This window comes from Diaporthe citri (assembly GCF_014595645.1).
Source record: "Diaporthe citri strain NFHF-8-4 chromosome Unknown scaffold_7, whole genome shotgun sequence".
NCBI classification, from domain to species: domain Eukaryota; kingdom Fungi; phylum Ascomycota; class Sordariomycetes; order Diaporthales; family Diaporthaceae; genus Diaporthe; species Diaporthe citri.
In genome coordinates, this window is record NW_025064852.1 from 226,630 (window position 1) to 249,283 (window position 22,654).

General features: G+C 56.2%; 7 protein-coding genes across 7 annotated transcripts; 5 read left to right on the forward strand and 2 right to left on the reverse strand.

Moving 5' to 3' along the window:
- Positions 1-219: 219 nt before the first annotated feature.
- On the forward strand, positions 220-2,492 carry INS49_013281 (uncharacterized protein; the record flags this gene model as incomplete). Its single annotated transcript, XM_043173980.1, has 2 exons — positions 220-557; positions 632-2,492. 2 exons carry the CDS (start codon positions 220-222, stop codon positions 2,490-2,492), a joined length of 2,199 nt encoding a protein of 732 aa, XP_043020925.1.
- Positions 2,493-2,540: 48 nt separating this feature from the next.
- INS49_013282 (uncharacterized protein) lies at positions 2,541-4,302 on the reverse strand (the record flags this gene model as incomplete). The annotated part of the gene is made up of 5 exons (XM_043173981.1): positions 2,541-2,700; positions 2,759-3,122; positions 3,175-3,496; positions 3,568-4,056; positions 4,129-4,302. 5 exons carry the CDS (start codon positions 4,300-4,302, stop codon positions 2,541-2,543), a joined length of 1,509 nt encoding a protein of 502 aa, XP_043020926.1.
- A 566-nt stretch (positions 4,303-4,868) lies between these two features.
- INS49_013283 (uncharacterized protein) lies at positions 4,869-6,084 on the forward strand (the record flags this gene model as incomplete). The annotated part of the gene is made up of 2 exons (XM_043173982.1): positions 4,869-5,464; positions 5,541-6,084. The coding sequence occupies 2 exons, from the start codon at positions 4,869-4,871 to the stop codon at positions 6,082-6,084; spliced, it is 1,140 nt and encodes a 379-aa protein (XP_043020927.1).
- Positions 6,085-7,330: 1,246 nt separating this feature from the next.
- Positions 7,331-9,550, forward strand: INS49_013284 (uncharacterized protein; the record flags this gene model as incomplete). The annotated part of the gene is made up of 1 exon (XM_043173983.1): positions 7,331-9,550. One exon carries the CDS (start codon positions 7,331-7,333, stop codon positions 9,548-9,550), a length of 2,220 nt encoding a protein of 739 aa, XP_043020928.1.
- A 1,751-nt stretch (positions 9,551-11,301) lies between these two features.
- Positions 11,302-12,319, forward strand: INS49_013285 (uncharacterized protein; the record flags this gene model as incomplete). The annotated part of the gene is made up of 3 exons (XM_043173984.1): positions 11,302-11,412; positions 11,883-12,014; positions 12,131-12,319. The coding sequence occupies 3 exons, from the start codon at positions 11,302-11,304 to the stop codon at positions 12,317-12,319; spliced, it is 432 nt and encodes a 143-aa protein (XP_043020929.1).
- Positions 12,320-13,101: 782 nt separating this feature from the next.
- On the reverse strand, positions 13,102-14,892 carry INS49_013286 (uncharacterized protein; the record flags this gene model as incomplete). The annotated part of the gene is made up of 1 exon (XM_043173985.1): positions 13,102-14,892. The coding sequence occupies one exon, from the start codon at positions 14,890-14,892 to the stop codon at positions 13,102-13,104; it is 1,791 nt and encodes a 596-aa protein (XP_043020930.1).
- A 1,793-nt stretch (positions 14,893-16,685) lies between these two features.
- On the forward strand, positions 16,686-22,396 carry INS49_013287 (uncharacterized protein; the record flags this gene model as incomplete). Its single annotated transcript, XM_043173986.1, has 6 exons — positions 16,686-16,740; positions 16,921-18,684; positions 20,067-20,099; positions 20,906-21,140; positions 21,378-22,146; positions 22,364-22,396. The coding sequence occupies 6 exons, from the start codon at positions 16,686-16,688 to the stop codon at positions 22,394-22,396; spliced, it is 2,889 nt and encodes a 962-aa protein (XP_043020931.1).
- Positions 22,397-22,654: the final 258 nt, after the last annotated feature.

Consider the following 22,654-nt stretch of genomic DNA (forward strand, 5'->3'; position numbering starts at 1 on the left):
CTTCGACCCGGCGCCCCCGCATCCTCCTCCAACGTCGAGTCGAGGGCCAAGCTCGGCGCTGGGCAACCACGGATCGGCAAAACACCGACGAGCCGACGACCATCAAGCAGCACACCGAATGACTTATCGACACCACGGGCGATATCAGTGCAGCCAGGTCGTAGGTTTCGAGGGGAAAGGCTTAAGTCAGTTATGCGGCACCCGGCGAACCGGCGGACAATGAACGATTCACGGCTCGCAGACCGAGCGTCCTCGCCCGAGCAGTCCGACCACCGCCGGAAGCGGCAGAAGACGACTGGGTCCGCGCGGAGTGGGGACGAAGATGCACCGTTCAACACGGCGGTGCGTCAGAGCAAGGCATGTGCGAACTGTCGCAAGGTCAAGGTGAAGTGCGTCACGGCTGAGGAAGGCCGCGCCTCTGGTCGCTGCACACGATGTCTGCGGCTGGACATCGTTTGTCTGCGGCAAAAGAAGTCCTGGACGGCGGGTGACACTATCGAGGATGAGGCCTCAAAATTGAGCAAGATGGCAGACAGTTATGAATGCGGGAACACCCTGTGAGTGAGGCCTTCCAAAGCCTTGGTTGCCAACCAGTCATGCGAACAGTCAATCGCTGATGCTCTGCACGCAGGCAGACGCAGATGACGATAGTCAAGCTGTCAAGGGCCGTTGAGGATATCCTCGACAAGCTCGGGATGCCCCACATCGACATGTACTCCCAGCCCACGGTGTTGGAAGCCCACCAGCCCGCGCAGGAGACGCGGCAGCACTCGGAAGAGCCAGGCGCGGACAAGGAGACCCGCGAGCGCAACGTCTCCCCGGACCCGATGAAGAGCCTGATCGAGGTCACCAGGCTCGACGGACTCCGGAGTCAGCTGCGGTCCAGCAAGCTGCGGAAAAAGGGAGGCATGAGGCGTATGGATTCTGACCTGGTCTCGGAGAAGGTCATCTCTTTCGAGGAGGCCGAGGAGATGCTTGCCTTGTTCAGGAGGATGCAGTCTCGCCACCTGTTCTCCGCGAGCATCTCTCCTCAGGCCACTCTTGAGTCTATCCGCAGCTCATCGACCGTACTCTTCACGTCACTGATGCTTGTCACTTCGCTGCATGTCCCAGGCAAACAATCGGTCCACGAGATGTGTCATTCACGCTTCATGGGGCTGGTCTCTTCCGTCATGTTCGATCGGTTCCTGACACTCGACGACATCCGTGGCCTCTGCATTGCTGCGCTGTGGCAGCCCGATCTCAGCTGGAAGCTGTCAGGCCTGAGCATCAGGATGGCGACTGAGCTGAACCTGCACCATGCCTTTTACGAAGCCTTCAACGATGACCAAAACAGCCACAGCATGACTGCAGAACCACGCAAAGAGTGCTTGGAGAAGGCCCGTCTTTGGTACCTGCTCTATGTGCTCGACCACCAGTCAGGAATAGCCCACGGACGCCCCCCGATGAAGTCGGCTCTACGGCCCATCAAAGACTATGAGTTGCTCCTCAGCTCGGCAGATTGCACAAGCTCGGATACGGCACTTCTGGCACAGGTCACCGGCCTCGCGATCCTCAGCAGGGCCTTCGATCATTTCGGCCTGGAGCCAAAACGAATCATGGCAGGGTCTGATGACAACGTGCTCAACCACCTCCGGTTCACGGAAGAGGTGCGAGCCTGGAAAGACAAATGGCTCATGGTCTCCCAGGCCCTCGAACAAAATGAAGACAGCTCATCATCTCGCGACCATAGCGGTTCTTACTCGAGAGATGTCAATCTCCACTTCCTCTTCAGCAACCTTGTCCTCAACTCCCTGGTTCTCCGGGGCAGGCCGTTGGACAGACTGTCAGAGCTTCCTGTGCCTCTTCGGCCCTTGGCGCTGAGAGCGGTCGACACAGGCCATGCGATACTACAACACTTCCTGGATGAGCCAAGCTACCAGGACGGAATAGTGGGCATGCCTTTATACATGCATTCAATGATCGCCTTTGCTGTCGCCTTCCTTACGAAACTGGCACATCGGTGGCAGGCCATTGGGATCACCGTGGACCCAACAGCGAGTACAGAACCCCTGATTAAGAATATTATCAAGCTCCTCAGATCGTGCACAGCAGGCAAGAGCCACATGGTATACAGTATGGCTGATGGTTTCGAGCGTATGCTGAGACAGATGCGAAAGACACAGGCGAGGCGGCAGCAGAGCTTCGTTGGGCCCGATGCACAGGGCGGTGCTGGTCTCGGAACCTCGTCTGCGCAGTCCCGAAGGACGACTTCTGCCTCAGTGCCGGGAGAAGATGCTCGCGTCCAGGCCAACTTTGATCGATCCTCGGTCGTTTCGGCCGACTCGCCGGATCTCTTTGCTGGGTGGGGCTTTCAAAATGATGGGCTTTGGGCGACGGGCATGGGCTATGAGCTTCTTGACTACAGCAACCAGTACTCTCCTCCGGGCGCGGATCTTTCTCAGTTCCAGGGATATGAGGTGCAGGGCAAGGGCTCATATCGTTCATTTTGATGTCAAAGGAGACAAGTGGAATCGGATTTGGATAGCCATGATTACTGCCTAGACCTGCGCCGAATTCTTCTGTTGCTCCTCCCTCTCCGCTCGCAACTGGTTGGCCATGACTACACCATGGTCTTGGGCCTGAGAAGGGTATTTCTTGAACAGCCACGCTGAGATAACTGTCCCCACTGCGAGGGCCCCCATCCACGCTGTTGTCGTCCTGCGGAAATATCAGTCCCCCCCACTCACTTGCTCCCATGTCGGAGGCTGTCACTTACGCGAAACCAGGAGTGAACCTGGGAGAGTCCTTGTCCGGCCACAGAAACGACCCATAAATGGACGAGCCATTACCCAGTGCATTGATCAATGCAATCGCGACTGCTCGCTTCTCGGATGGGTGAGAGAGCACATGGGAGATCCATGTTTTGGTAAGCGGCGAGCAGCCGTAGATAGTCCCGAACGCGAAGATGGCCAGCACGTATCGGACCATGCCGTTTGTCGCCGCTGTAGTGGCGACGAAGAACACAAAACCTGAGCCCGACATGACTGTAAGAACCGGCCATATCGTCTTGAGCCAGTCCGCTGTGAAACAGCCGGCGAGGATGCAGACCACTGCAAACGCATATCCGGGGATGGTCATATCTAGTACCAGTCAGCATGTGACCATATTAGAGTTCAGAGACGGAGTACACACATTGAGCGTAGTGGCCTTCCCAGCCAAAGGTCTCCACCAGCGAGGGGATGAAGTACTGGATGGTCTGGCTTCCAGTTCCCATGACGAAAAGGAAGCAGAGGCACCACGTTCGCCAGTCCTTGACTGTCATCTTCAAAGCGGTCCACTCGCCAACCCTCTTCTGTGCTCCCTGGGCGAGACCCATGCCGTCGACCGCAAGTCGGTTGCAGGCCAGGATGCGCTCTTCCTTGGTGAGGAACTTGCTGTTGATGGAAGTTGGATAATCCGGCATGACGAACATCACAATCACGCCAAGCACACAGGAGGCTACGCCCTCGATGATCTGCGTGAGAAATGTCACGTTAGCAATCCGAAGTCTCTCATTTTCGGTTGCGCAACGGCGAGAATGCTCACAAAAAGCCACCTCCAACCCGCTATCCCGCCCGCGCCGTCCATGTACTCCGTGATGACGCCAGCCAGCAACCCAGAGACGGCGCCCGCAACAGCAACAGAGGTGTACAGCCACGCATACCGCGACGCGAGCTCATACCTCCTGTACCACGAGGACAGGTAGAAAGCACACCCGGGAGCAAACCCGGACTCGAAAAAGCCGATCAGGAACCGCAGGCCGACTATCTGGTGCCAGTTCCGGCACGCCCCCTGGCAGGCGGCGGCCACGCCCCAGAGGATGGCGAGGGCCGGGAGGTAGATGCTGGGCCTCGCCCGCCCGAGGACCATGTTGGAGGGGACCTCGCAGACGATGTAGGACGTGAAGAAGACGAGGACGATGATGGAGTATTGCGTGGAGGTCAGCTTGAAGTCGTCCTCGAGCCCACCTGCCTTCGCGTTTCCTATGTTGGCCCTGTCGACGTTTGACAAGAGGTAGAGGGCCCAACAGCTCGGCTAGTCACAGCGGACGGTCCCAGGGTCAGCCTCGGTGCGTGGGCTTCTCACCAAAAGTCTGCAGACACTCACCACGAGCCGCCAGTCTAGTTTCCGGACGAGCTTCTTGTTTTCAGGCGAGTCGGGGTCGAACTCCAGCCCTAGGCGTTGTGCCTCTTGCTGATCTAGCTGGTGCTTACTGCTGTCGGCCCACTCGACGGTTTCGGCCGTGTCCTTCTGGACGGCGATTTGTGTTGAAGTCGACATGATGATGGGGTTCGCCAAAACAACAAAACAATTTCGAGGCACCAGAGTGTCTTCCGTCAGACCTTGATCAATATATCATTGTTGTGGTGAACTACTTGTACTCGAGATGTTTGTCTCACTCTCCACCATCACTCTGATTTAGGCTCTCGCCTGCTCGGCGATCCACCGACGCCCATTCGCCGCGGGTTATCGTACCCAAGCCGTGGCTTGATACTCCACCGATGCCCTCCAGGGTTCCCCATGGGGGAAGTGTGCAAGTGGATGAGGTGAGGGGCGGGGGGTTGGCGGGAAGAAAAGGGAGCATCCGATTGGCATCGTTCCCACGCCGGCAATTCCACGGCGTTGCACCGGCTGGGACGCGCCGGTAAAATGCCGACACATGCTGTTGATCGGTGAAAGTCCAAAGGGACTGGATCACGGTCCGAAGCTGTGCGGAGCATCATTGGCAGAACCGAGAAATAAGAAGCCTTTAGCGAGCCTGCCCTTGGGGAAGACGTTGCACTCTGCACAGACAGTTTCCTGGAACGGTGCCTTGAAGAATAAACTTCGACATCATATGGTTCACCATGACTGCCCCTTCGCACCTACAAGACAGGAGACCCCGGGTGGCAGTAACCCTCGGAGACCCAGCAGGAATAGGACCAGAGATCATTGCAAAGCTTCTCAGCAATACTAAAAACACCCAGAATGCCGACATATTTCTGCTGGCCGACCAGTCTGATCTCGATGGTGCGATAAAGGCTGCCGGTGGTGTCAAGGTGCCATTATCTCCCACAGCAGGTCCGGGTGGGGTCCAGCTCCTGGACGACATGAGCGCCTCGTCCTTCGGCACCATACCCGCCGAACAAGCCAGCAAGGCAGCCGGCCAAAGGACAATACACCAGCTCCGGCGCGCCGTCGAGCTAGCCCAGAACGGCCAGGTGGACGCCATCGTGTTCGCCCCTCTGAACAAGTCCTCGCTCAAGGCGGCGGGGATGCACGAGGAGGACGAGCTGCGCTGGTTCGCGAAGCAGCTGTCGTTCACCGGGACCACGAGCGAGATCAACATATGCGGGGAGCTCTGGACGGCGCGCGTCACGAGCCACGTCGGCATCGAGAAGGTGGCCGGTCTGGTCACGGAGGAGGCGACTCTGAAAGCCGTCGAGCTTCTTCACAGGCTGCGGTGAGTCGGATCTGCCAGGATGCAAATGCGCAAAGAAAAAGAAAAAAGAAAAGTCATGAACTAACGACCATCTCAGCTGGGAATCCGGGATCGAAACCCCCCGCCTCGCGGTCTGCGCCCTCAACCCCCACAACGGCGAGTGCGGCAACTTCGGGCGCCACGAGATCGACCACATAAGACCGGCAGTGGAAGCCGCCAAGGGAGAAGGGATAGCTGTCGAGGGCCCATTCCCCTGCGACACCATCTTCCTCAGGCGGGACCGCTACGACGGCATCGTCACCATGTACCACGACCAGGGCCAGATCGCCATGAAGCTGCTCGGCTTCGACGGCGGCGTCACCGTGCAGGGGGGTTTGCCCGTGGTCATCGCCACACCGGCGCACGGGACCGCGTTTGATATCGTTGGAAAGAACGCCGCGAGCGCTGTCAGCACGCAGAACGCGTTTGATGTGGCTGTCACCATGGCTTCGAGGAGGCTGCGGCGCGAGGCTGAGGACGGAGGGACGCAGGTCTCTGTTGTGTCGTCGGTGGAGAATCATCTCGGTGGGGACCCCCCGGGCATCAGTGAAAAGGGCCTCGGGCACGTGTCTGTACACGACAGCATACCGGCCTTTGGTTAGATCACTGAGCTCGTGCGTTTGCACATGATAGATCACGGGATGTCCTTGGCCTGGGATTTGACTGCATAATAGCAGGTTTATAGCAAATTACATCTTGAGCGTCTATACAATGCAAATTTTCACCTGGACCAGCTTTCACAAGGCACTTCATGACGGCTAAAGGCATGCTTGAGAACCTAGTTTCTTTTCCTCCACACTACATTCGGCCTTCGCAGGTCTCGCTCAGATTGAATAGGTAATGCATCCCAAACATGTGGAGTGGCTGGGCTCGGCACATCGAGGCAACCACCGTTAGCTGTAAGAACAACAGGCGCCACCCAAGGCTTCGCTTTCTACATGCTTTCGGGATCATGTGCTGCTGACAGTATCTGAAAACCCCTCCCGTGTTCACGTCCTATTGAGGCTTAACCCCTGCCGCCTGGAATCCAAAAGACCTATCAAGTATCCGGACTGATCTCATGCTGCGTTCATACCTGAAGGCAGGAAATTGATCATCAGTTGGAATGCATCACCATATGAACAGAAGAGCTTTGGCTCCACTGGAAAGGCCGGTAGAACGGTGGTCTCAGGTACATATGGTGAGATTCGCAGATTAGCAGCCTTGAAGTGAGTCACCAGGTTGTTTCGTGATGGGTAAACGGGCTCATCATGCCACGCGGCTGAATTCAGCAACGTGGTGCCACTGGGAACACATTGCTTCACCGTGACTTGCCATATTGGACTAGACGCAATGTGGTACAGTCGTTAATTCCCCTCAACGCTAATCCAATCTTGGCTTCCATACTCACAGTCGCCGCAGCGCTGTCGGCTGAGACCTGGGACCTGACGAATTGAATTCACGCCAGCATCTCTCATACTAATCCAGTGTCGTGGACCGCGACGCCCTGTGTACCCAATGCAGCTGCCTCCGAGACATGAGTCCCCGTTTGGTTCGCTCCAAAGGCTCGAAAGGTCCAATCTGCAAACCTCGCGTGACATGTACCCGTCAGTCAGCTTTACAGGAGCTTCGCCCTGATCAGAGTACACGAAGCAGCCACGGTCACTCTTCAGCTGTGTTGCACACAGGCAGCACTTGTCTTGTTCTGGAATCTTGCATTGCGGCTGAGGCTTGGCATTCTGATACGAGTGTCCGACGATGGTCCATAAAAGTTGAGGCTGCCACTCCCACCCCGGCGCCCCATCAATATTCGCCTCGAATATTCGAGCATCGTGAACGCCGCAATAAATTGCGCTGAGGTCCTCAGTGATGCCGAAACTTTTTGAAGCCCTCGGAGATCTGGCCAAGGGCGCTGGCGTGGCAGCCGATACCGCAGTCTGGCTAGGCCGCTACGCCAAACGACAGTACAGCAGCGGCAAGAATGGGGTGTGCCTCCTGTGCAATAACCTCCAGCCCGAGGGCCACGAGAATACCTTCATCTGGACGCCAACGGGTGCCCAAAAGAACTCGCGGCCCGGCCAAAATGTCCAGGGCGGGAGTGTTCTTGCACTGGACCTGGAGAAGCTGTCGACCAAGGAGTTGTTGAAGAGCCGGCAGGTCAGCCCACAGACAGGCCTGCCATTCAGGGCCTGCAAGTACTGCCGGCTTCTGTGTGAGATATTCGACGCGTTCTACATCGACGAGTGGATGAGCTGGGTCACCGAGACCGGGAATGCGATGCCGGTTTCTTTTGGCCTGATGATCAGACAGGGTGCACCCATTATCGTGACGACCATTGGTTTCGTACACGACAAGTACTGGAAGGATGCCCGCTCAGATGTGGAAATCTACTTGGACCCAACCGCGATTCCGAGCGCCGTGCCGTCGGCGTTGTCGCCTTCGATCCCCGGACTTCCCGCCCTGGGCCCAGCAGGCATCCGACAGACAGACACTCGGTCTGAAGCCTGCCTGAGATTCATCAAGGACAGCTTACGGCAATGCTGCACGGAGCACGGCGCATGCAGAAATTCGGCCAATGCGTTCGTCCCTACGCGTCTCTTGTACGTCGGGGGAGGAAACGCCGCCCTCCGGCTCTGCGAGACGACCACTTGGCAGGAACAGCCACCATACGTGGCCCTGAGTCACTGCTGGGGCGGGAGCAAACCACTGTCACTGACAAAGGCTCGGCTGGAAGAGTTCAAGAGACAGATCAACGTGACCGACCTACCAAACACGTTCAAGGACGCCATCACCGTGACGCAGGAGCTCCAGCTGCCGTACCTCTGGATCGACTCCCTCTGCATAATCCAAGACGACACAACAGACTGGGAGCAGGAGGCCGCGAGGATGGCAGACGTCTACAGCAAGGCCTTCGTCGTGGTCACGGGCTCCTCGTCGCCCAACCCGGAGACCCCCTTCCTCGGCCCCAGGGAGGACGAGTGGCTGACCAAGACGTTCAGCCTCCCCGTTGCCCCGGGGGTGAGCACCCCCCTGAAAGCCCGCAAGAGGGCCGTGCTGGCTGCGCCCCTGGACCAGGGCCTCCTCGAGCCCCCCTTCACGACGTCCTGGGGCACCCTCAAGCGCGTCGGCCCGCTGTACAACCGCGGCTGGTGCTTCCAGGAGGCGTACCTCGCCACGCGGAACCTGCACTTCGCGCCCGGGTCCCTCGTCTTCGAGTGCAGGACGCACCGGCGCGGGGAGGACCAGCTCGCGCCGTACCCGTCCACGGCGCCCGGCACGCTGGGCCGGCACATAGACCCGGCGGACCAGTGGCGCATGCTCGTCAAGTCGTTCACGTCGCGGCAGCTGACATTCGGGGGCGACAAGCTGCCCGCCATCGGCGGCGCGGCCGTGACGATGCCCCAGGCGCAGGGCGGGGAAGGACGGTACCTGGCGGGTCTGTGGGCCGATACGCTGCTTCTTGACCTGATGTGGCAGGTCATGCCGTGGCTGGTGCTATCGGGGCAGGAGAGCGAGTCGCTGGCGTACGACGACAAGGACGGGGGCCCGCCGACGTGGTCGTGGGCGTCGATGAAGTGGGGGGTGGTATGGTCGCCGTTGAAGTCACCCCAGCTTGTCGCCAGGGTCCTGGACGCGAAGGCCACGGTCGAGGGGGCCAACCCGTACGGGAAGGTCTCCGGCGGTGTGATCAAGCTCCAGGGTCGGCTCAGGCGGTGCCGGTTGAAGTGGGACTTCCGGCTGGAACATGACGCGTGTTACACGTTGGCGGACGGCACGACGAGCAAGCTGCAGCATTACCGGACTGACGGGCCTCTCTCGCGCGAGGCCGTGCCGGGTCCGTACGGGGCGAACGTGCGAAGGGCTCGGGATGGGCCGTACGGTGTGGACACGGCCAAGGAGGAGGTCACTGCGGCTGTGTTTTTCATTGCTTGTTGTCCGTTCGTCGGCCATATTGGCAGGAATTACGTTGGACTCGTATTGGGAACATCACCACGTTCAGCTGGATGTATGGAAAGGGTTGGAGCTATCTTCAATCTGCCCAAGAGCTGGTATGATTCCGCTGAGGAGGCTGTGGTCACAATCGTGTAAAGAAGATGGTTCTACAGTAGTTTGTCGTGAAGACTCTTGCTGTCCCGTTAGAATGAGACATAAAGTTGAGTTTCTACTCATTCTCCTCGTACTATCGCTTTCACCGACTGTGATTTGGTGGACCCCAGACGAGAGCCCACCCGGGCTGTCCATTACTTGGCTCGCGCTATGTTCGTGGTATGGCAACGCCTGCATGAAGAAGAGAGGCGCATCGACAAATACTGTCATCTTCACGGGCACGATGAAGTAAACATTAGCAATGAAGAATCTATATGGCGATGCACAACGCGTAAGAAGGATGGGCGGGACGGAGAAGTCAAAATAGGTCGAGAAAACATGGGTTTGGCAGAAATGAGAGAAACAAAGTTTCAGTTGTTAACAGTCAGAAGAGCCTGGCCCTGTTGACTTGACCTGACGAAGTGGAGAAGTGAGGTTGGCTTGAGGCTCAGCTTGCTCAGGTCGACCCCGGACTCTGGGAGCTTGGGCCGCGTCTGATCACAGAGGCCTTCGCGTGCAGGTCAGCTAGGCCCGGTCAGCCACATCCCCATTCACCAATGCGCCACAGTCGACCAGCTGCGCCACAGCTTTGCTGCCGGTAGGTGATTCTGGAGGATCGTCAGCGAAGCAGCACTTCTTGACCCAAAAGACTTCATTGAGGCCACAGCCTAACCTGCACCTAGGCCGTGACACGGTTTCGTTCCATCTGGAAGGCCTCAAGGGTCACCAAAGAAGTCCATTTATCGTCTTTTTTGTCCCTCACCCGCCAGTGCGGCGGGATATGGCTGCCGTCGCTGATGCCATCGCAGCCGTTGCGGGCAGAGCTGTCCGCAGCCAAATGACCACGGACACCAGGTAAGTATGGTACGTATTGCTCCCCTCCCTCTTTTTTCCACCCTTCAAGATAGCATCTGTCCAAGAGACCAGAAGCTGGCCTCTCGATCCATGCTATTTTGAAGCATTCCAGCCCTGTGATGGGGTTGGCTGTCCCCTCTCCATCTGCCCCCATTCCCGTCAACAGACTGCTGCTGCTGGCTGCTGCTGCGACCACATCCGAACTGCTCGAGCTGCACATCTGGCACGAGTGGGTCCGCCGTAGCGGCGCGGCAGGGACAGACACAGACCCCGGCACCAACCCAGCCCAGCCCAACAGAAAGGTGAAGAGCCAAGGGAACAAGAGGGGGGAAGCTAGGGGGGTGGCTCCTCCCCCAAAGGCAAGGGTTGTGCCCAGCTGCCAACCACCCGTTTGGGCGCGAGCCTTGGGACCTTGGAACCTTGGAAGGTTTGGGGGGAGTCAACAACAGAGCCAAGCAACAGGCCAATTACGCCTGTCCGACAGCAATCAGCAGCCACAACCAGCAAGCAACCAGCAGGCAATCAGTGGCACCAAGCTCCAGCACCAACGCACTAGGACCGACCGGACCAGCATCTGCGACCAGCACCTTGCACCTTGTGCCTTGCAGCCTCCTCGATTTTCACCTCTGACTAGGCACGCCTACGACTGCGCCTGCGACCCGAGCCCAGTGCAGGACAGACTCCATTCAAACCCATCATCCCCGAAAACTTCGACCCCATCGCATAACTTTCGCATCCCCCCACCACAGCTCTTATCATCATCACACTACCATCAACAGCAACACGCCAGCACCCACCGCAAAACAAATCCCAGCCATATCGCGTTCAAGGCTCCAGACCTCCCAACCAACTTTGTCCGCCTGCTCCAAACGATCAACAAAAAAACAAACATAATCACAATGGCCGGTGGAAAGGGCAAGTCCTCGGGCGGCAAGAGCTCTGGTGGGAAGACGTCGGCCACCGAAGGGCCCAAGAAGCAACAGAGCCACTCTGCCCGTGCTGGTCTCCAGGTAAGAAGATCTATATGCCGTCTGCGTTCTGCATCACGTCGTCGACTCCCTCGATCCCTTCGCACGCGATCCGCCTCGTTCGCCGTTTACCGATCCTGCACGCCATGCCACGACTCGATCCATCCTGTCCAACGCGTCGCTTGAGCGCCCTCGAGCTTATACAACTTCGTCTGTGCACTGCCAACAAAAACAAACCCGAAATACCATCGAGGCGATCAAACATTTCATCGGCACACACGCGACGTGCGCACACTGCACGCTGCACGCACCGATGACACGGCTGTCCCTAGCTCGATCCGACTTTTCAGGCACATCATCGGTGGACTTGGCATCGCATCTCACATCAACATGGCTCTGCGCCGGATCGCGTGGACGGCATCGAAGTCGACTCTCGGCTTGACGTGTCGTGCTGCATCGGACTATTCACTCTCGCGCCTTATGATCTGATCACTGACTTCCACCACCTCCAGTTCCCTTGCGGTCGTGTCAAGCGTTTCCTCAAGGCAAACACCCAGAACAAGATGCGTGTTGGCGCCAAGGCTGCCGTCTATGTTACTGCCGTCCTCGAGTACCTGACGGCTGAAGTCCTCGAGCTCGCAGGCGTGAGTCATCCCTCTGTCGACCCCATCCGTCTTCGCGTTGCACCGCAGCGCCTACTCTGTTGCTGCCTAACTCTCCCCGAACGTACTGTTATGCTGACGCGATCTCTGTTCCGCAGAACGCGGCCAAGGATCTCAAGGTGAAGCGTATCACGCCCCGCCACTTGCAGCTTGCCATCCGTGGTGACGAAGAGCTCGACACCCTGATCCGCGCCACCATCGCCTTCGGTGGTGTCCTGCCACACATCAACCGTGCGCTCCTGCTCAAGGTTGAGCAGAAGAAGAAGCTCAAGGCTCAGGAGGCCTAATCTCGTCAAAAGGCCGGATTCGGATGGGGCTGGCTGGACGCGACGATGATTTTTGAAGATGATTATTGCTATACGCCTTTCGGCCCGACGCGATTGGTCCTACGAGTCCTGTCAGCAGGCATCTCACGTTCCAGCTAGGGCTTTTGCTTGAGGAAGGCTATCTTGCGACTGGGCAGACGAAGACCATGGCGGTTTTTGGGCATGGGACAGACACCTTGGATGATGTTTACTGGTGGTCCAACTTTACCTTACCACCGTGGACGCGCAGGGCTGTGTCAGATTTCGTCCTGGCGCATGGATCCGCCGGCCTCTGGGCTGCGGGGAAAAGGCAGCGCGTCGGGTGTGTAACAACAGAGCTTTTCTTCCTTGTTTTTTTACTCCTGACTCCACAAACGTTGTTCGGTATCTTCGCGCGTTTACAGGATGACTGGGACACACGGGTGGTCTGAAGATCCCGTTGGGGAAAGGGGAAGGAGTAGGAGGTATGTGTGCGTGCTAAGGACAAAATATCTCTACTTAGTAACAGGAGCAATGCTGAGTTTTTATTGTTTCCAATTGCTAAAGCCAAACTCCCAAGAATGCTTGTAGTGAGTTGTTATCGCAGTGTATTATGAATGCCGAAATGCAATGCAATGAGGTGCTCGCTCTCCTTCTCCCCGATATGTCAAATAATTTCATACTGTAGGAATGCCAGATCTACAAAAGAAAGAAATCCAAGAGCATTGACGTGCCGTCTGTCACGATACTACGTCGAAAGGACGCGGCCCCATCGCCATATCGCATCATATCATCTCACCCCTCATGAAAGCGTTCCTCATCCTGAGCAGCGCCCTGAGGTCACGCGCCTCGTCACCCCTCGCGCCCACGCCATGGCCGCCTGTGCGAGTCATCGGGGGGGCCATGTCCTCGTCGTCGACGTCCTTGGTCGGCGGCGGGGACTGGGCAGTGGCATCGCGCATGGGGACGTCCCCGTCATCGTCGGTGTCGTCGTCGTCCACGATCGTCGGCCCTGGCATGACTCCCCTGTGTCCTTCGGTGCCCGACGACAAGAGCAGTGAGGCCCCTGAGGAGGCGGATGAGGACGAGGACGAGGACGAGTCGGACCAGGATTCCCATTCCTCGCCCGCCACTGCTGTCGCGTCGGCGTGGTGCTGTTGGCGGGGCTGGTGAATCTCCTGCGCAGGCTGTCGCGGGCTGGACGCGTCCCCTCCGCTGCCCCGCCGCCCCAGCAGGGCGAGCATCCTATCTCTCTTGCCCACGCGCTCGGGGCTCTTGGGGGAAAGCGGCTCCCGGGTTGACGACGAGCTGAACCAGGCCTGCTCGCTCCACGCGGCCTGGAGGTCGAGGGCTGTGGGGTTGTTACCAGACCTGTCCACGTGCATCGTGGTTGTTGCTGCTGCCGCCGGCGGTGATGTTGGCGACGGCGCGGAAGTGTCCAGGATGAAGGGCCCAAAGGACTCGAGCCCCTCGCCCGTGAGCTGGGCGATCTTGCGGCGGGACTTGGCGCGGTGCCGCTGGTCCTCGTTGTGCGCCCCGGGCTCGTCGCAGCCGCCGTACTCCTCCTCGTCGTCGCTGTAGGTATCGTCAAAGCTGAGCGGTGCCGCGGTGGTCGCGAAGTCGACCGGCGTGTCCGTCGTCGCGAGCAGCGAGGCCCTGCGCCGGCCGCTCGGGGAGAGCGGCTGCTCGTTGTCCTCGTCGTACTCGACGGGCGACACATCGCGCATGAGATCGCCCGGCGGGTCGGGAGACGTGGGCGAGCACGGTGATACGTTGTCGTTGTCGTTGTCGTCGTCGTCATCCTCCTCAGTCACGGTCGAGAGATCCGCATCGGACATGCACACCACCGCCGCCGACTTCGACTTCCTGCGCCTCTCGGCCCGCCGCTGCTTGTACTCCTGCACCGTGAGCCGCCTGGTCCACCGCTTGCCCTCCCTCTCGCGCTCCTCCGCCTCCGCCTCCTCCAGCGCAGCGGCCTCAGCGGCGTCCAGCGCCTCGGCCTCGCGGAGGATCGGGCGTCCCTCCTGCTGCGCGCGGAACAGCGAGTGGTGGCACTCGCTGGGGAAGTCGCAGTGGACGAAGCAGCTGTGCCGCCTGCGCAGGAACAGGCGCTCGCGCTTGTCCTCGAAGCGGGCCTCGTCGCCTATGGCCTCGGTGGCTGCCCTGTGCTCGTTGCCCCAGTTCTGTTCATTCTTCTTGGCGACGAGGCCTGTGGCGGTGCCGGCCGCGTCACCGTTCAGCAGCACCGTCCGGCGCCACGAGCCCCGGGCCTTCCAGCCCGTGTAGTCGAACTCGGCCTTGCACGGCCCGCCGCGCTTGCGCTTCTTGCCCTTTGGCGGGGAGGCGGGCTCGCCCAGGCAGAAGGTGTGGTCGCAGTCGAGGCAGCGCCGGGTCACGGCGAGGCGGTAGATTGTGTAGCAGGAGTGGCAGCGCCAGAGCCAGGGGCAGGGGGTCGGGGGTGGGGAGGGTGGCAGTGGTGATGAGAGTGGAGTTGGGGCCTTGCGGAGGGATGTTATGAGGCGCTTCATTTCGCGTGGACGTTGGTGCGATGTCGAGGATGTGCTGACCGAGGGCATTTTGTATTGCTGTTGAAAGGACACGAGTAATGGAATTTTGATGTTGTGCCACTGAGAAGATGGTTGCTGGAAGTCCGGGGTTGGAAAAATAATTCGAGTCTGGTCACAGAGATCGGTGATGAGGTGCTGTTTGGTCTCTTCAAGAGACGAGGTTGTACTGGTGACTGGTGATGAGATCTGACAAGAGAAATTCAACGAATGTCGACAGTAAGGAAATGAAGTCCAGAATGCTAAACGCTGAAGTTGTGCGCTTATAGAGACTCTCAGCGCCTTGATGCTAATGAATCACAAGAGAATGAGATGTCGGGCCATCAGAAACAGCCTCGAGGCACAATCTTGCGGCTGGGAGTCGGCAGCAAATAAATAGCAGCCAAGGAACATTCCAAGCCCTGCCCTGCCGCCACAAAACAAAGAGGGCGGCCCAAATATGTCCACCACCCATCGAGACTCCCCGCTGCCCGAGTCTGCGACATTGCCAGACGCACACCCCCAAATATAGTGTCCTGTGACGGCCGGGTCGGCAAACCCCTTTGTCCCGGCTCCTTGGACCAAAAAGTTCGAGAAGGTTTCTGTGTCACCCACGTGCTGCCTCACGTCTGCGTGCAAGATGATGAGTGGCGGAGCACAAAGGAAATCAACCGCGGGAGTCGACCCGGTATGAAAGAAGATGATACCTCACATCTCATACCGTGCCGGGAAGCTTCAACCAATGAATGAGGTCATTATCAGACTCGGAGCACACATTCTGTGAAATGGGCACTCACATGACAATGTGCACTCTTGGCTCGTTCGAGTTGAGGGATACTCCTCGCTGAAGGCTCTCCATCGAGTGGTTTGAGAATGTCCTCTGTCTTTTAGCCTCGCTGTCATGTTTTCCGATGTGTGTAAGTTCTGAGCACCCCAGGATCAAGGACTTCCTCGGATCACTTCTCAAAAATATAATAGAAATCGGCAACCCGATTTAGGATGCAGTGAATACTGAATGAAATGTACATGATGAGATCACATCTGGGACCGACATTCCGCCTCGAGTTGACTGCGCAAATCCCGGGACCACCTCTTGCTCTGTAAAATTGGGCGAGTCTGATGTTTGATATGAATTATAAATCCGAGTATCGACTTTCATGTCATGAAGATGACAGGCACCCGACACATGCTTTGTGCTCTCACACCATAAACTCCAGGTCTATATGAGAGCCCAGTGGAGATGCAATGAAGTTTTCTCCTATGCATTCTGAGCTGGGAATATTTTTGGGGTTTGTATGAATTCTCCACCAGCATCATTCAGTATGCCTCGTTGGAACAGGGCTCTCCATCTAGCTACTCTCACACCGGGGCTACCAAAAACCCTGCATGTCAACACTGCCAATGAGACATTTGCAAGTTCAAAAGGGCAGACCCGGAATTTCAAATATTTGACCATTTCATTGGCGTTCATCCATCAGTATCATGGTCACTGAACCGTCCGATATTTAGTTATGCTGTGCACACCTGTCAACGAACAGGCAGTTCAGTCACAGCCCAGGACTTGGTACACTTTGTCACCCGCTGTAGTAACTGTCTGTCATGAAATGAGAATCCAGACAGTCACTCACGTTTCCTTTCCTATATAAGCTCCCTTGATTTCGGCCCTGAACCTGTTTCTACATTATCGCGCATTCCACAACTCAAGCTCTCCATCGCGAAACAAACTTGTTTACCCACCTGAAGAGCCAACGGGTGTCGACATATCAATCTGCTTACTTTCCACCACATTCTCGTATTGCTTGACTCTCGATCAAGAGAATCTCGACATGAATGATCCTTACCATCACAGAAAGCACTATCTTGGCGCCAGGCCTGAGTCTGGTGAGGACGATGGTTCAAAGCGCGTACAAACATTCAGTGCCTATCAAGATGCTAGCACACATCGATATCATCATCCCTACCGAGATCAAGTCCAGCAAGCATACCAACAATTTTACCAGCAATCATACCAGCAGCCACATCAGAATCCAAGCCAGGACCAAAACCAATACGTACATCCAGGCCAATATCAAAGCCAGCATTTAGCCCAGTGTGCAACCCAGCAGCCACCGCAGCAATCACTCGAGAATCCAATCCATCAATCATTCGAGGATCTAGAAGAGCACCCAGACGAGAGCTCAGACGAGGACCCAGACGAAGACCCAGACGAAGACCCAATTGAGTATTCAGACGGAGACACAGGTGAGGATGTGGAGGAGGACATAGAGGAAGACATAGACGAGGGCTCGGACGAGGGCTCAGATGATTATCAAGTGGATGATCGAAACGAGCAATCATTCGAGGACCCAGATCTATATCTCTACCGAGCTTCCGATGCTCAACGAGCCCGTGGTGGCTACCAGACAGTGGGAACAGCACCAGTCACCCGGGCCTTCAGGAGTCTAGGTTTCACGTCCTTGGACGCCCAGCCCGGCCCCAGCCAGCCAGGTGCCACTTCTCACGCGGCAGGTACTTGGGCCCGTGACCTTGGGCTTCCAGCGCTCCCTGATCCTATGCCGAATCCATTTGGGTCGGCTGAGCAAGAAATCGGGTATGAACTGTCCGCCCCAGAGTCAAATTTGGGCATGAGCCAAGAGTGGGATGTGCGGACGGCGCTTGCCTACGGCGGCCACATCGACGAGATAGCCGAGCGGGCGGAACGCCCCGTCCCATTGGTCCAAGACTTTATTCTGTCGAAGAATCTGGTGTGGACACCTGAACAAGACGCCGAGCTAAGAGCAGTGGTGGACCAGGGCGGTACGATGTCTGTCATCCAGGAACGTCTTGGTAGTCTTCCAGGAGGCCCAATGAGATTGGATGATGAGATCAATGCTCGTGTCTGGTGGCTGGGGAGTGGGGACCGGTCTGCTCAGCGAGCTGGGCTGGCCGGCGACCCTCAGAACGACCCCCGACAGTTTCCTGTGGATTGCCGGCCCGGCGAGCCTCTGCCACAACAGGCCGACCAAGAGTCTGCCGCTGAGACCACGCCAGCTCCCGGAGGAATCATACATTGGAATCAAGACGAGACCAGGAAACTTCGGGAGTGGGTAGCCCAACATGAAGAGAGCTTAGGCGGCATGTGGGAAAACGTGGAAAATGAGTTCCCCGGTCGGACCAGGGCTGCGTGTAGAAAAAAGTGGACTTCCTTGAACAAAGACAGCCTTGAATCAGACAGCCGTCACTATGCGCGAGATTTGCCATCAACGGACATCACCTTCCTCAAGAATGAAAATGCCAAGGGTGTCCCAGTCGAGAGGCTTATTGCGGACCGCTATTCTGGCTACCGTGGAGGGGGCGTAATGAGGATGCTACGCTCGAAAGGGTGGTCAAAATGGACACGAGAAGAAGACGAGCAGGTGCGTGGACTGCAACGAGGGGAGGGTGATGAGTGGGCTCAGATCAGCAACAGCCCTGCCGGTAAATCGCGAAGCAGACAAGAGGTAATCAACCGTTATGAATTCCTCACAGGCGGTCGACGCAACAAAAAGACGCGGAAGGGACCTTTCCGCTGGACCGACACAATCAACAAGGAATTGGAGCTAAAACTAGCTCAAGGCATGACTTACGCAAGTGTGGCCAATGAGGGATTTTACGACTTGGACAGGGGCAGCGTCAGATCGCATGCCCTTCGCATACGCGTCAACTGGACAGACGAAGATGACGCTAAGCTGAGGGATATGAACTTGGAACCTGATGCCAATTTTGACTGGGACTCTGTCGGCCGACTGTACGACCCAGAGCGCGGAGGGGAAGCGGTAAAGGTTCGATGGGAGGTCCTACACGGACGTAAGGTGAGTGAAGATGCGTTTAACTACTGGAGGTGAGGTTTGAGATCCGGCCAGTCGTTCAAGATCTTCGCAAGAAGAACGACTAGGGAAGGCATAGTGTACTGGATTGGAGGAAGAAGGAATGGGACAAGGCGAGCAATATGGCGCAACTTGGAGAATTCAGCACCGATTATCTGAAATCCGCAAGAGTGAACATCAGATTTACAGATTACGGAGGCCCAAAGAAGTGATTAGACTCAAGGAGTGGGTAGCTGGCCACGAACAATGGGATTCTGTCAAGGTGCTAGGAGCTTGATTTCCTCATCGGCATAAAGCTGCATGTGCTGATAAATTTGGGAGAGTTGGGAAATGTGGACAGCTAACGAGGACGGTTACCTGTGCGGCATACAAGTTCGACCAGGCACGGATTGGGTCAAAGTTGCTGCTTACCACCGGCATGTAAAGGGAAGGAGCGGCAGGGAAGCAAAGATACGTCGTGAACACTTGGTGGACTGTATGGTCGAGGGGGCCCGGGAGCTGCAAGAGCTTGGGAGCCGACAATACAACAAGCATTAAGAAGCAAACCACATGCAAGATGAGTACGGAAAAGGGCTCACGTCTTCGTCAATATCTAGAGCGTTTTTACTGTAAGACGGCTTGCTACCCCTCGAAGGGTGCTGGGGAATTGCATTCTGTCTGAGTCCTTCGAGATTTTCCAGAGACTCACTGGTCTTTCTGAGTCACTCATCAATAGTTTTGGTCATGTTGCTAGCATGAAGCACTTGAGCATACAGAAAATGCGATGAGTATGAATCTTTTCCTGCCTGCAAGCGGTCTTGGTGTTGAAGCACGAAGTAATGTTTCCACCCGCCCCCATCTCCCACAACATGAAATATGTATCACGCCGCTCGCAGTGGTAACGACTTGTAGGAAATGTTCCAGATGAAGCCTTCAATTGTGGAGGTCCATCTCACCAGCTATGGAAACTGAGGGTGGAATTATGACTGTGGTTGGGAGCACCTTTTCAAACTCGGCTGCACACTGTCTGACATCTATCCCTGAAGATCAGCTGCGCTCGCCACATCAACCTACCAAGTCTATAATATGAATAGCGCGACGGAGCATCCTCACCTCGAAATGAATATCAGGTAGGTATTAAAATGGGTAGTGGATTGCGGCTAGCTGGGAGATGGCGATCTTGTCCGGCGCCGAGGCGTTTCTAAGTTGGTACTGAAACGGTAATACACTGCAAATGCTTGCGGACTGTAACATGACTGCCCAGATTGCAACGAAAATCAATTTTACGTCTCCCAGTCGAACATCTACTGTACATATTGTACCATCTGGGACGTTTTAAAGCGCCATATCATCTTGATCGCAACCAACTGCTATCATGCCCAGGTGCCACTGCCCAGGTTGCCAGGTTGCCAGATGGTACGGCGACTTACCTCTGATGACCATAGATCTTGGAGCTTGTATACCATATTTGCTGTCGGAGTCGGATTAAACGCTCTGGGATATTTTTGAGCAAGCAGCTGAGCCTTGATCTCTATAATGGAGCCTGGCTGCATCCAACCCAGGGCTTGCCAGCGCGTTTGCGGTCAGACATTGGATTCCATATCAGTGCTGAAAATCATTGCCAAAAATGAAGCAGTGCTGCAATCTACAATATGGTCTCCATTGACCATGGACATCATATCTTGCTTTCCATTATCTGAAGGTACTGAAGCTGACAGTTTCAGGACCAACAAGACAGACACAGTCGCAGATTCAGACTTGGGGCGCATTCTGACCAACTGATTAAACGTCTCTTGTGACCGTGTATATGGATAGTGTCACCCGCGGTCTCTTCCATATAAAAGTTGCCCCTCCCTCCAACCGGACCTGCTGCTGTCTCTCATCAACGAAGGTTGACGATTTTCACTTCGACAAATCTCGCGATACCCTCTGCCGGAAGTCAAATTTACACATGCCCAACTCCAAATCAATTTCGCAACGAATAGTCAGCATGAGTTATGACCAGAAAGGCAAACATCCCCAGATACATCGTCACTCGTTTGAAGCCGGGGGACGATCCTGGGAACAGCCAGCCTCCAGTGCTCCCCAAGATGTACAATTCACACAACCCATTGGGAGTTTCGGCGAACTTGCTCCTTTGGTACGCTATCTACGCTATGGTCATGATAACAATCCCCATCCATCTGGCTGGTGGGAAGGCCCAGACACAACAAACACCGCAGCCGGCAAGTTCAACGATGACGACAATTACAACATCTGCATCGCGATCGCTGCGGGCGATACGTGCTCCGCTATCAAAGACAATTGGTTCCTGGATCGAGAGGACGTCACTGCTGATGATTTGGAAGCCCAAGCATATGCTATACACGCAATCTGGGAAAGGGATGACGACGACCGGCTGCGTGAGTCTGAGGTTCATCCAGATGCGTCTGATGAAGACCTGAGCAGGCTTAAAGAGTACGGATATGTCCATCCATCACGAGAACCTTATGCTATTAGGTGGCGTATCAAGCACTTGTTGAACTCTCCCGAGGACGAATCACAAAACACTTGCACGCCAAGTGAAGAGCCTTTTCACCAGCACCTTTACAACAGCCAGCCGCACACATCGTACCCCCAAGTCAATCCAAATCACACAAGTGACAATTCTTATTCCTTCATTGCCCCGTGTTTACTCCAAATACAAGCAGCCAGCCAGAGTTTCGCGGGTCCCAGCTCTTCGTCAGCACAGCAATGCGGCGGCCCTCAAATGCCGCCTCAGATGTTCCTTGGCAACGAGGCGGGCGACGCGGAGCAAAGTGATAGCGAGGCTGACGTTCAGGTGCCAGGTAACAGTGAATGGGACGACCAGCGACAAGCCGGCCGCGTGTTGAACGACCAGGAGCAAGCTGTCGGCGGTGCCTGCCGCCGGCGGCGTGTGCACACCTCCAACCGTCACCTAGAACCTCGCGAAATGGAAGACATCAAAATCAAATCTGCCGACGGTTACACGATGTCCCAAATATCCGAAAAGTTTTATCCTGACTGCAGCCCGGGGTATATAAGAGGTCGGCTCAGGGAGAAGTGGGGACAATGGACGCGAGAGCAAGACCAAAAGTTGCTTGAATTACACCCGGTGGAGGGTGACAACTGGGCTGCAATTAGCAGCAAGCTTCCTGGCGCGCCGAGAAACGCAGAGGAGGTTCAGACTCGTTTCAGCCGCCTCAAAAAGGACGAAGACGTCCGGACGCAGCATAAGCAATCGCGTGGACGCCATCAATACACCGACGAGGACGATGATGATATGAGGCGCCGACTAGCTCAAGGCACGAGTTGTGGAGAATTAGTCGGGGTGAAGAGGTTCCGAAACTTGACCAGGCAAAATCTAGCAAAGCACGCCAAGCTGATAGGTGCTGGTTGGAGTAAGGATGATGACAAGAAGCTATGGAATTACGTCCAGGGATATGAGGATCATGATATGGTGGTCGACTGGGACTGTATCGGCCGACAGTATGACCCCCATCGCCCCGCTTTCGCTGTCCAGCTTCGTTCGAATCGTCTTCGAGGCGTTGTGTGGATTTGGGATAAGAAAGGCCAACAATCACAACCTGTACGAGGAAGCAACTCAGGGAGGGCATAATATGCTGGAATTGGGGGAAGGGGGAGGAACGAAACAAGGCGACTAACGAGTTACAGCTTAGGCGACCAGCAGCAATTTCACGGGTTGCTTGTGATTGCGATCAGAGCCATTCAGTTTTGGAGAGTGCAGAATCTAGGCTTCATAGCATTAGAAAGACGCATGATGCGATGTTTTCACATCTCTGACAAATACCAGCCATACGTGATGCCCAAACGCTATCAACAGGTAGCTCTTCAGTAGGCGCCTTATCTCGCTGTACGTCAGTGGTCCCAACGTGAGTACCTACTCTGGCCGTTGCTAATGATATGTATCACACAGACTGTTGGAGAATTAATGCTGCCCATGGGTCAAG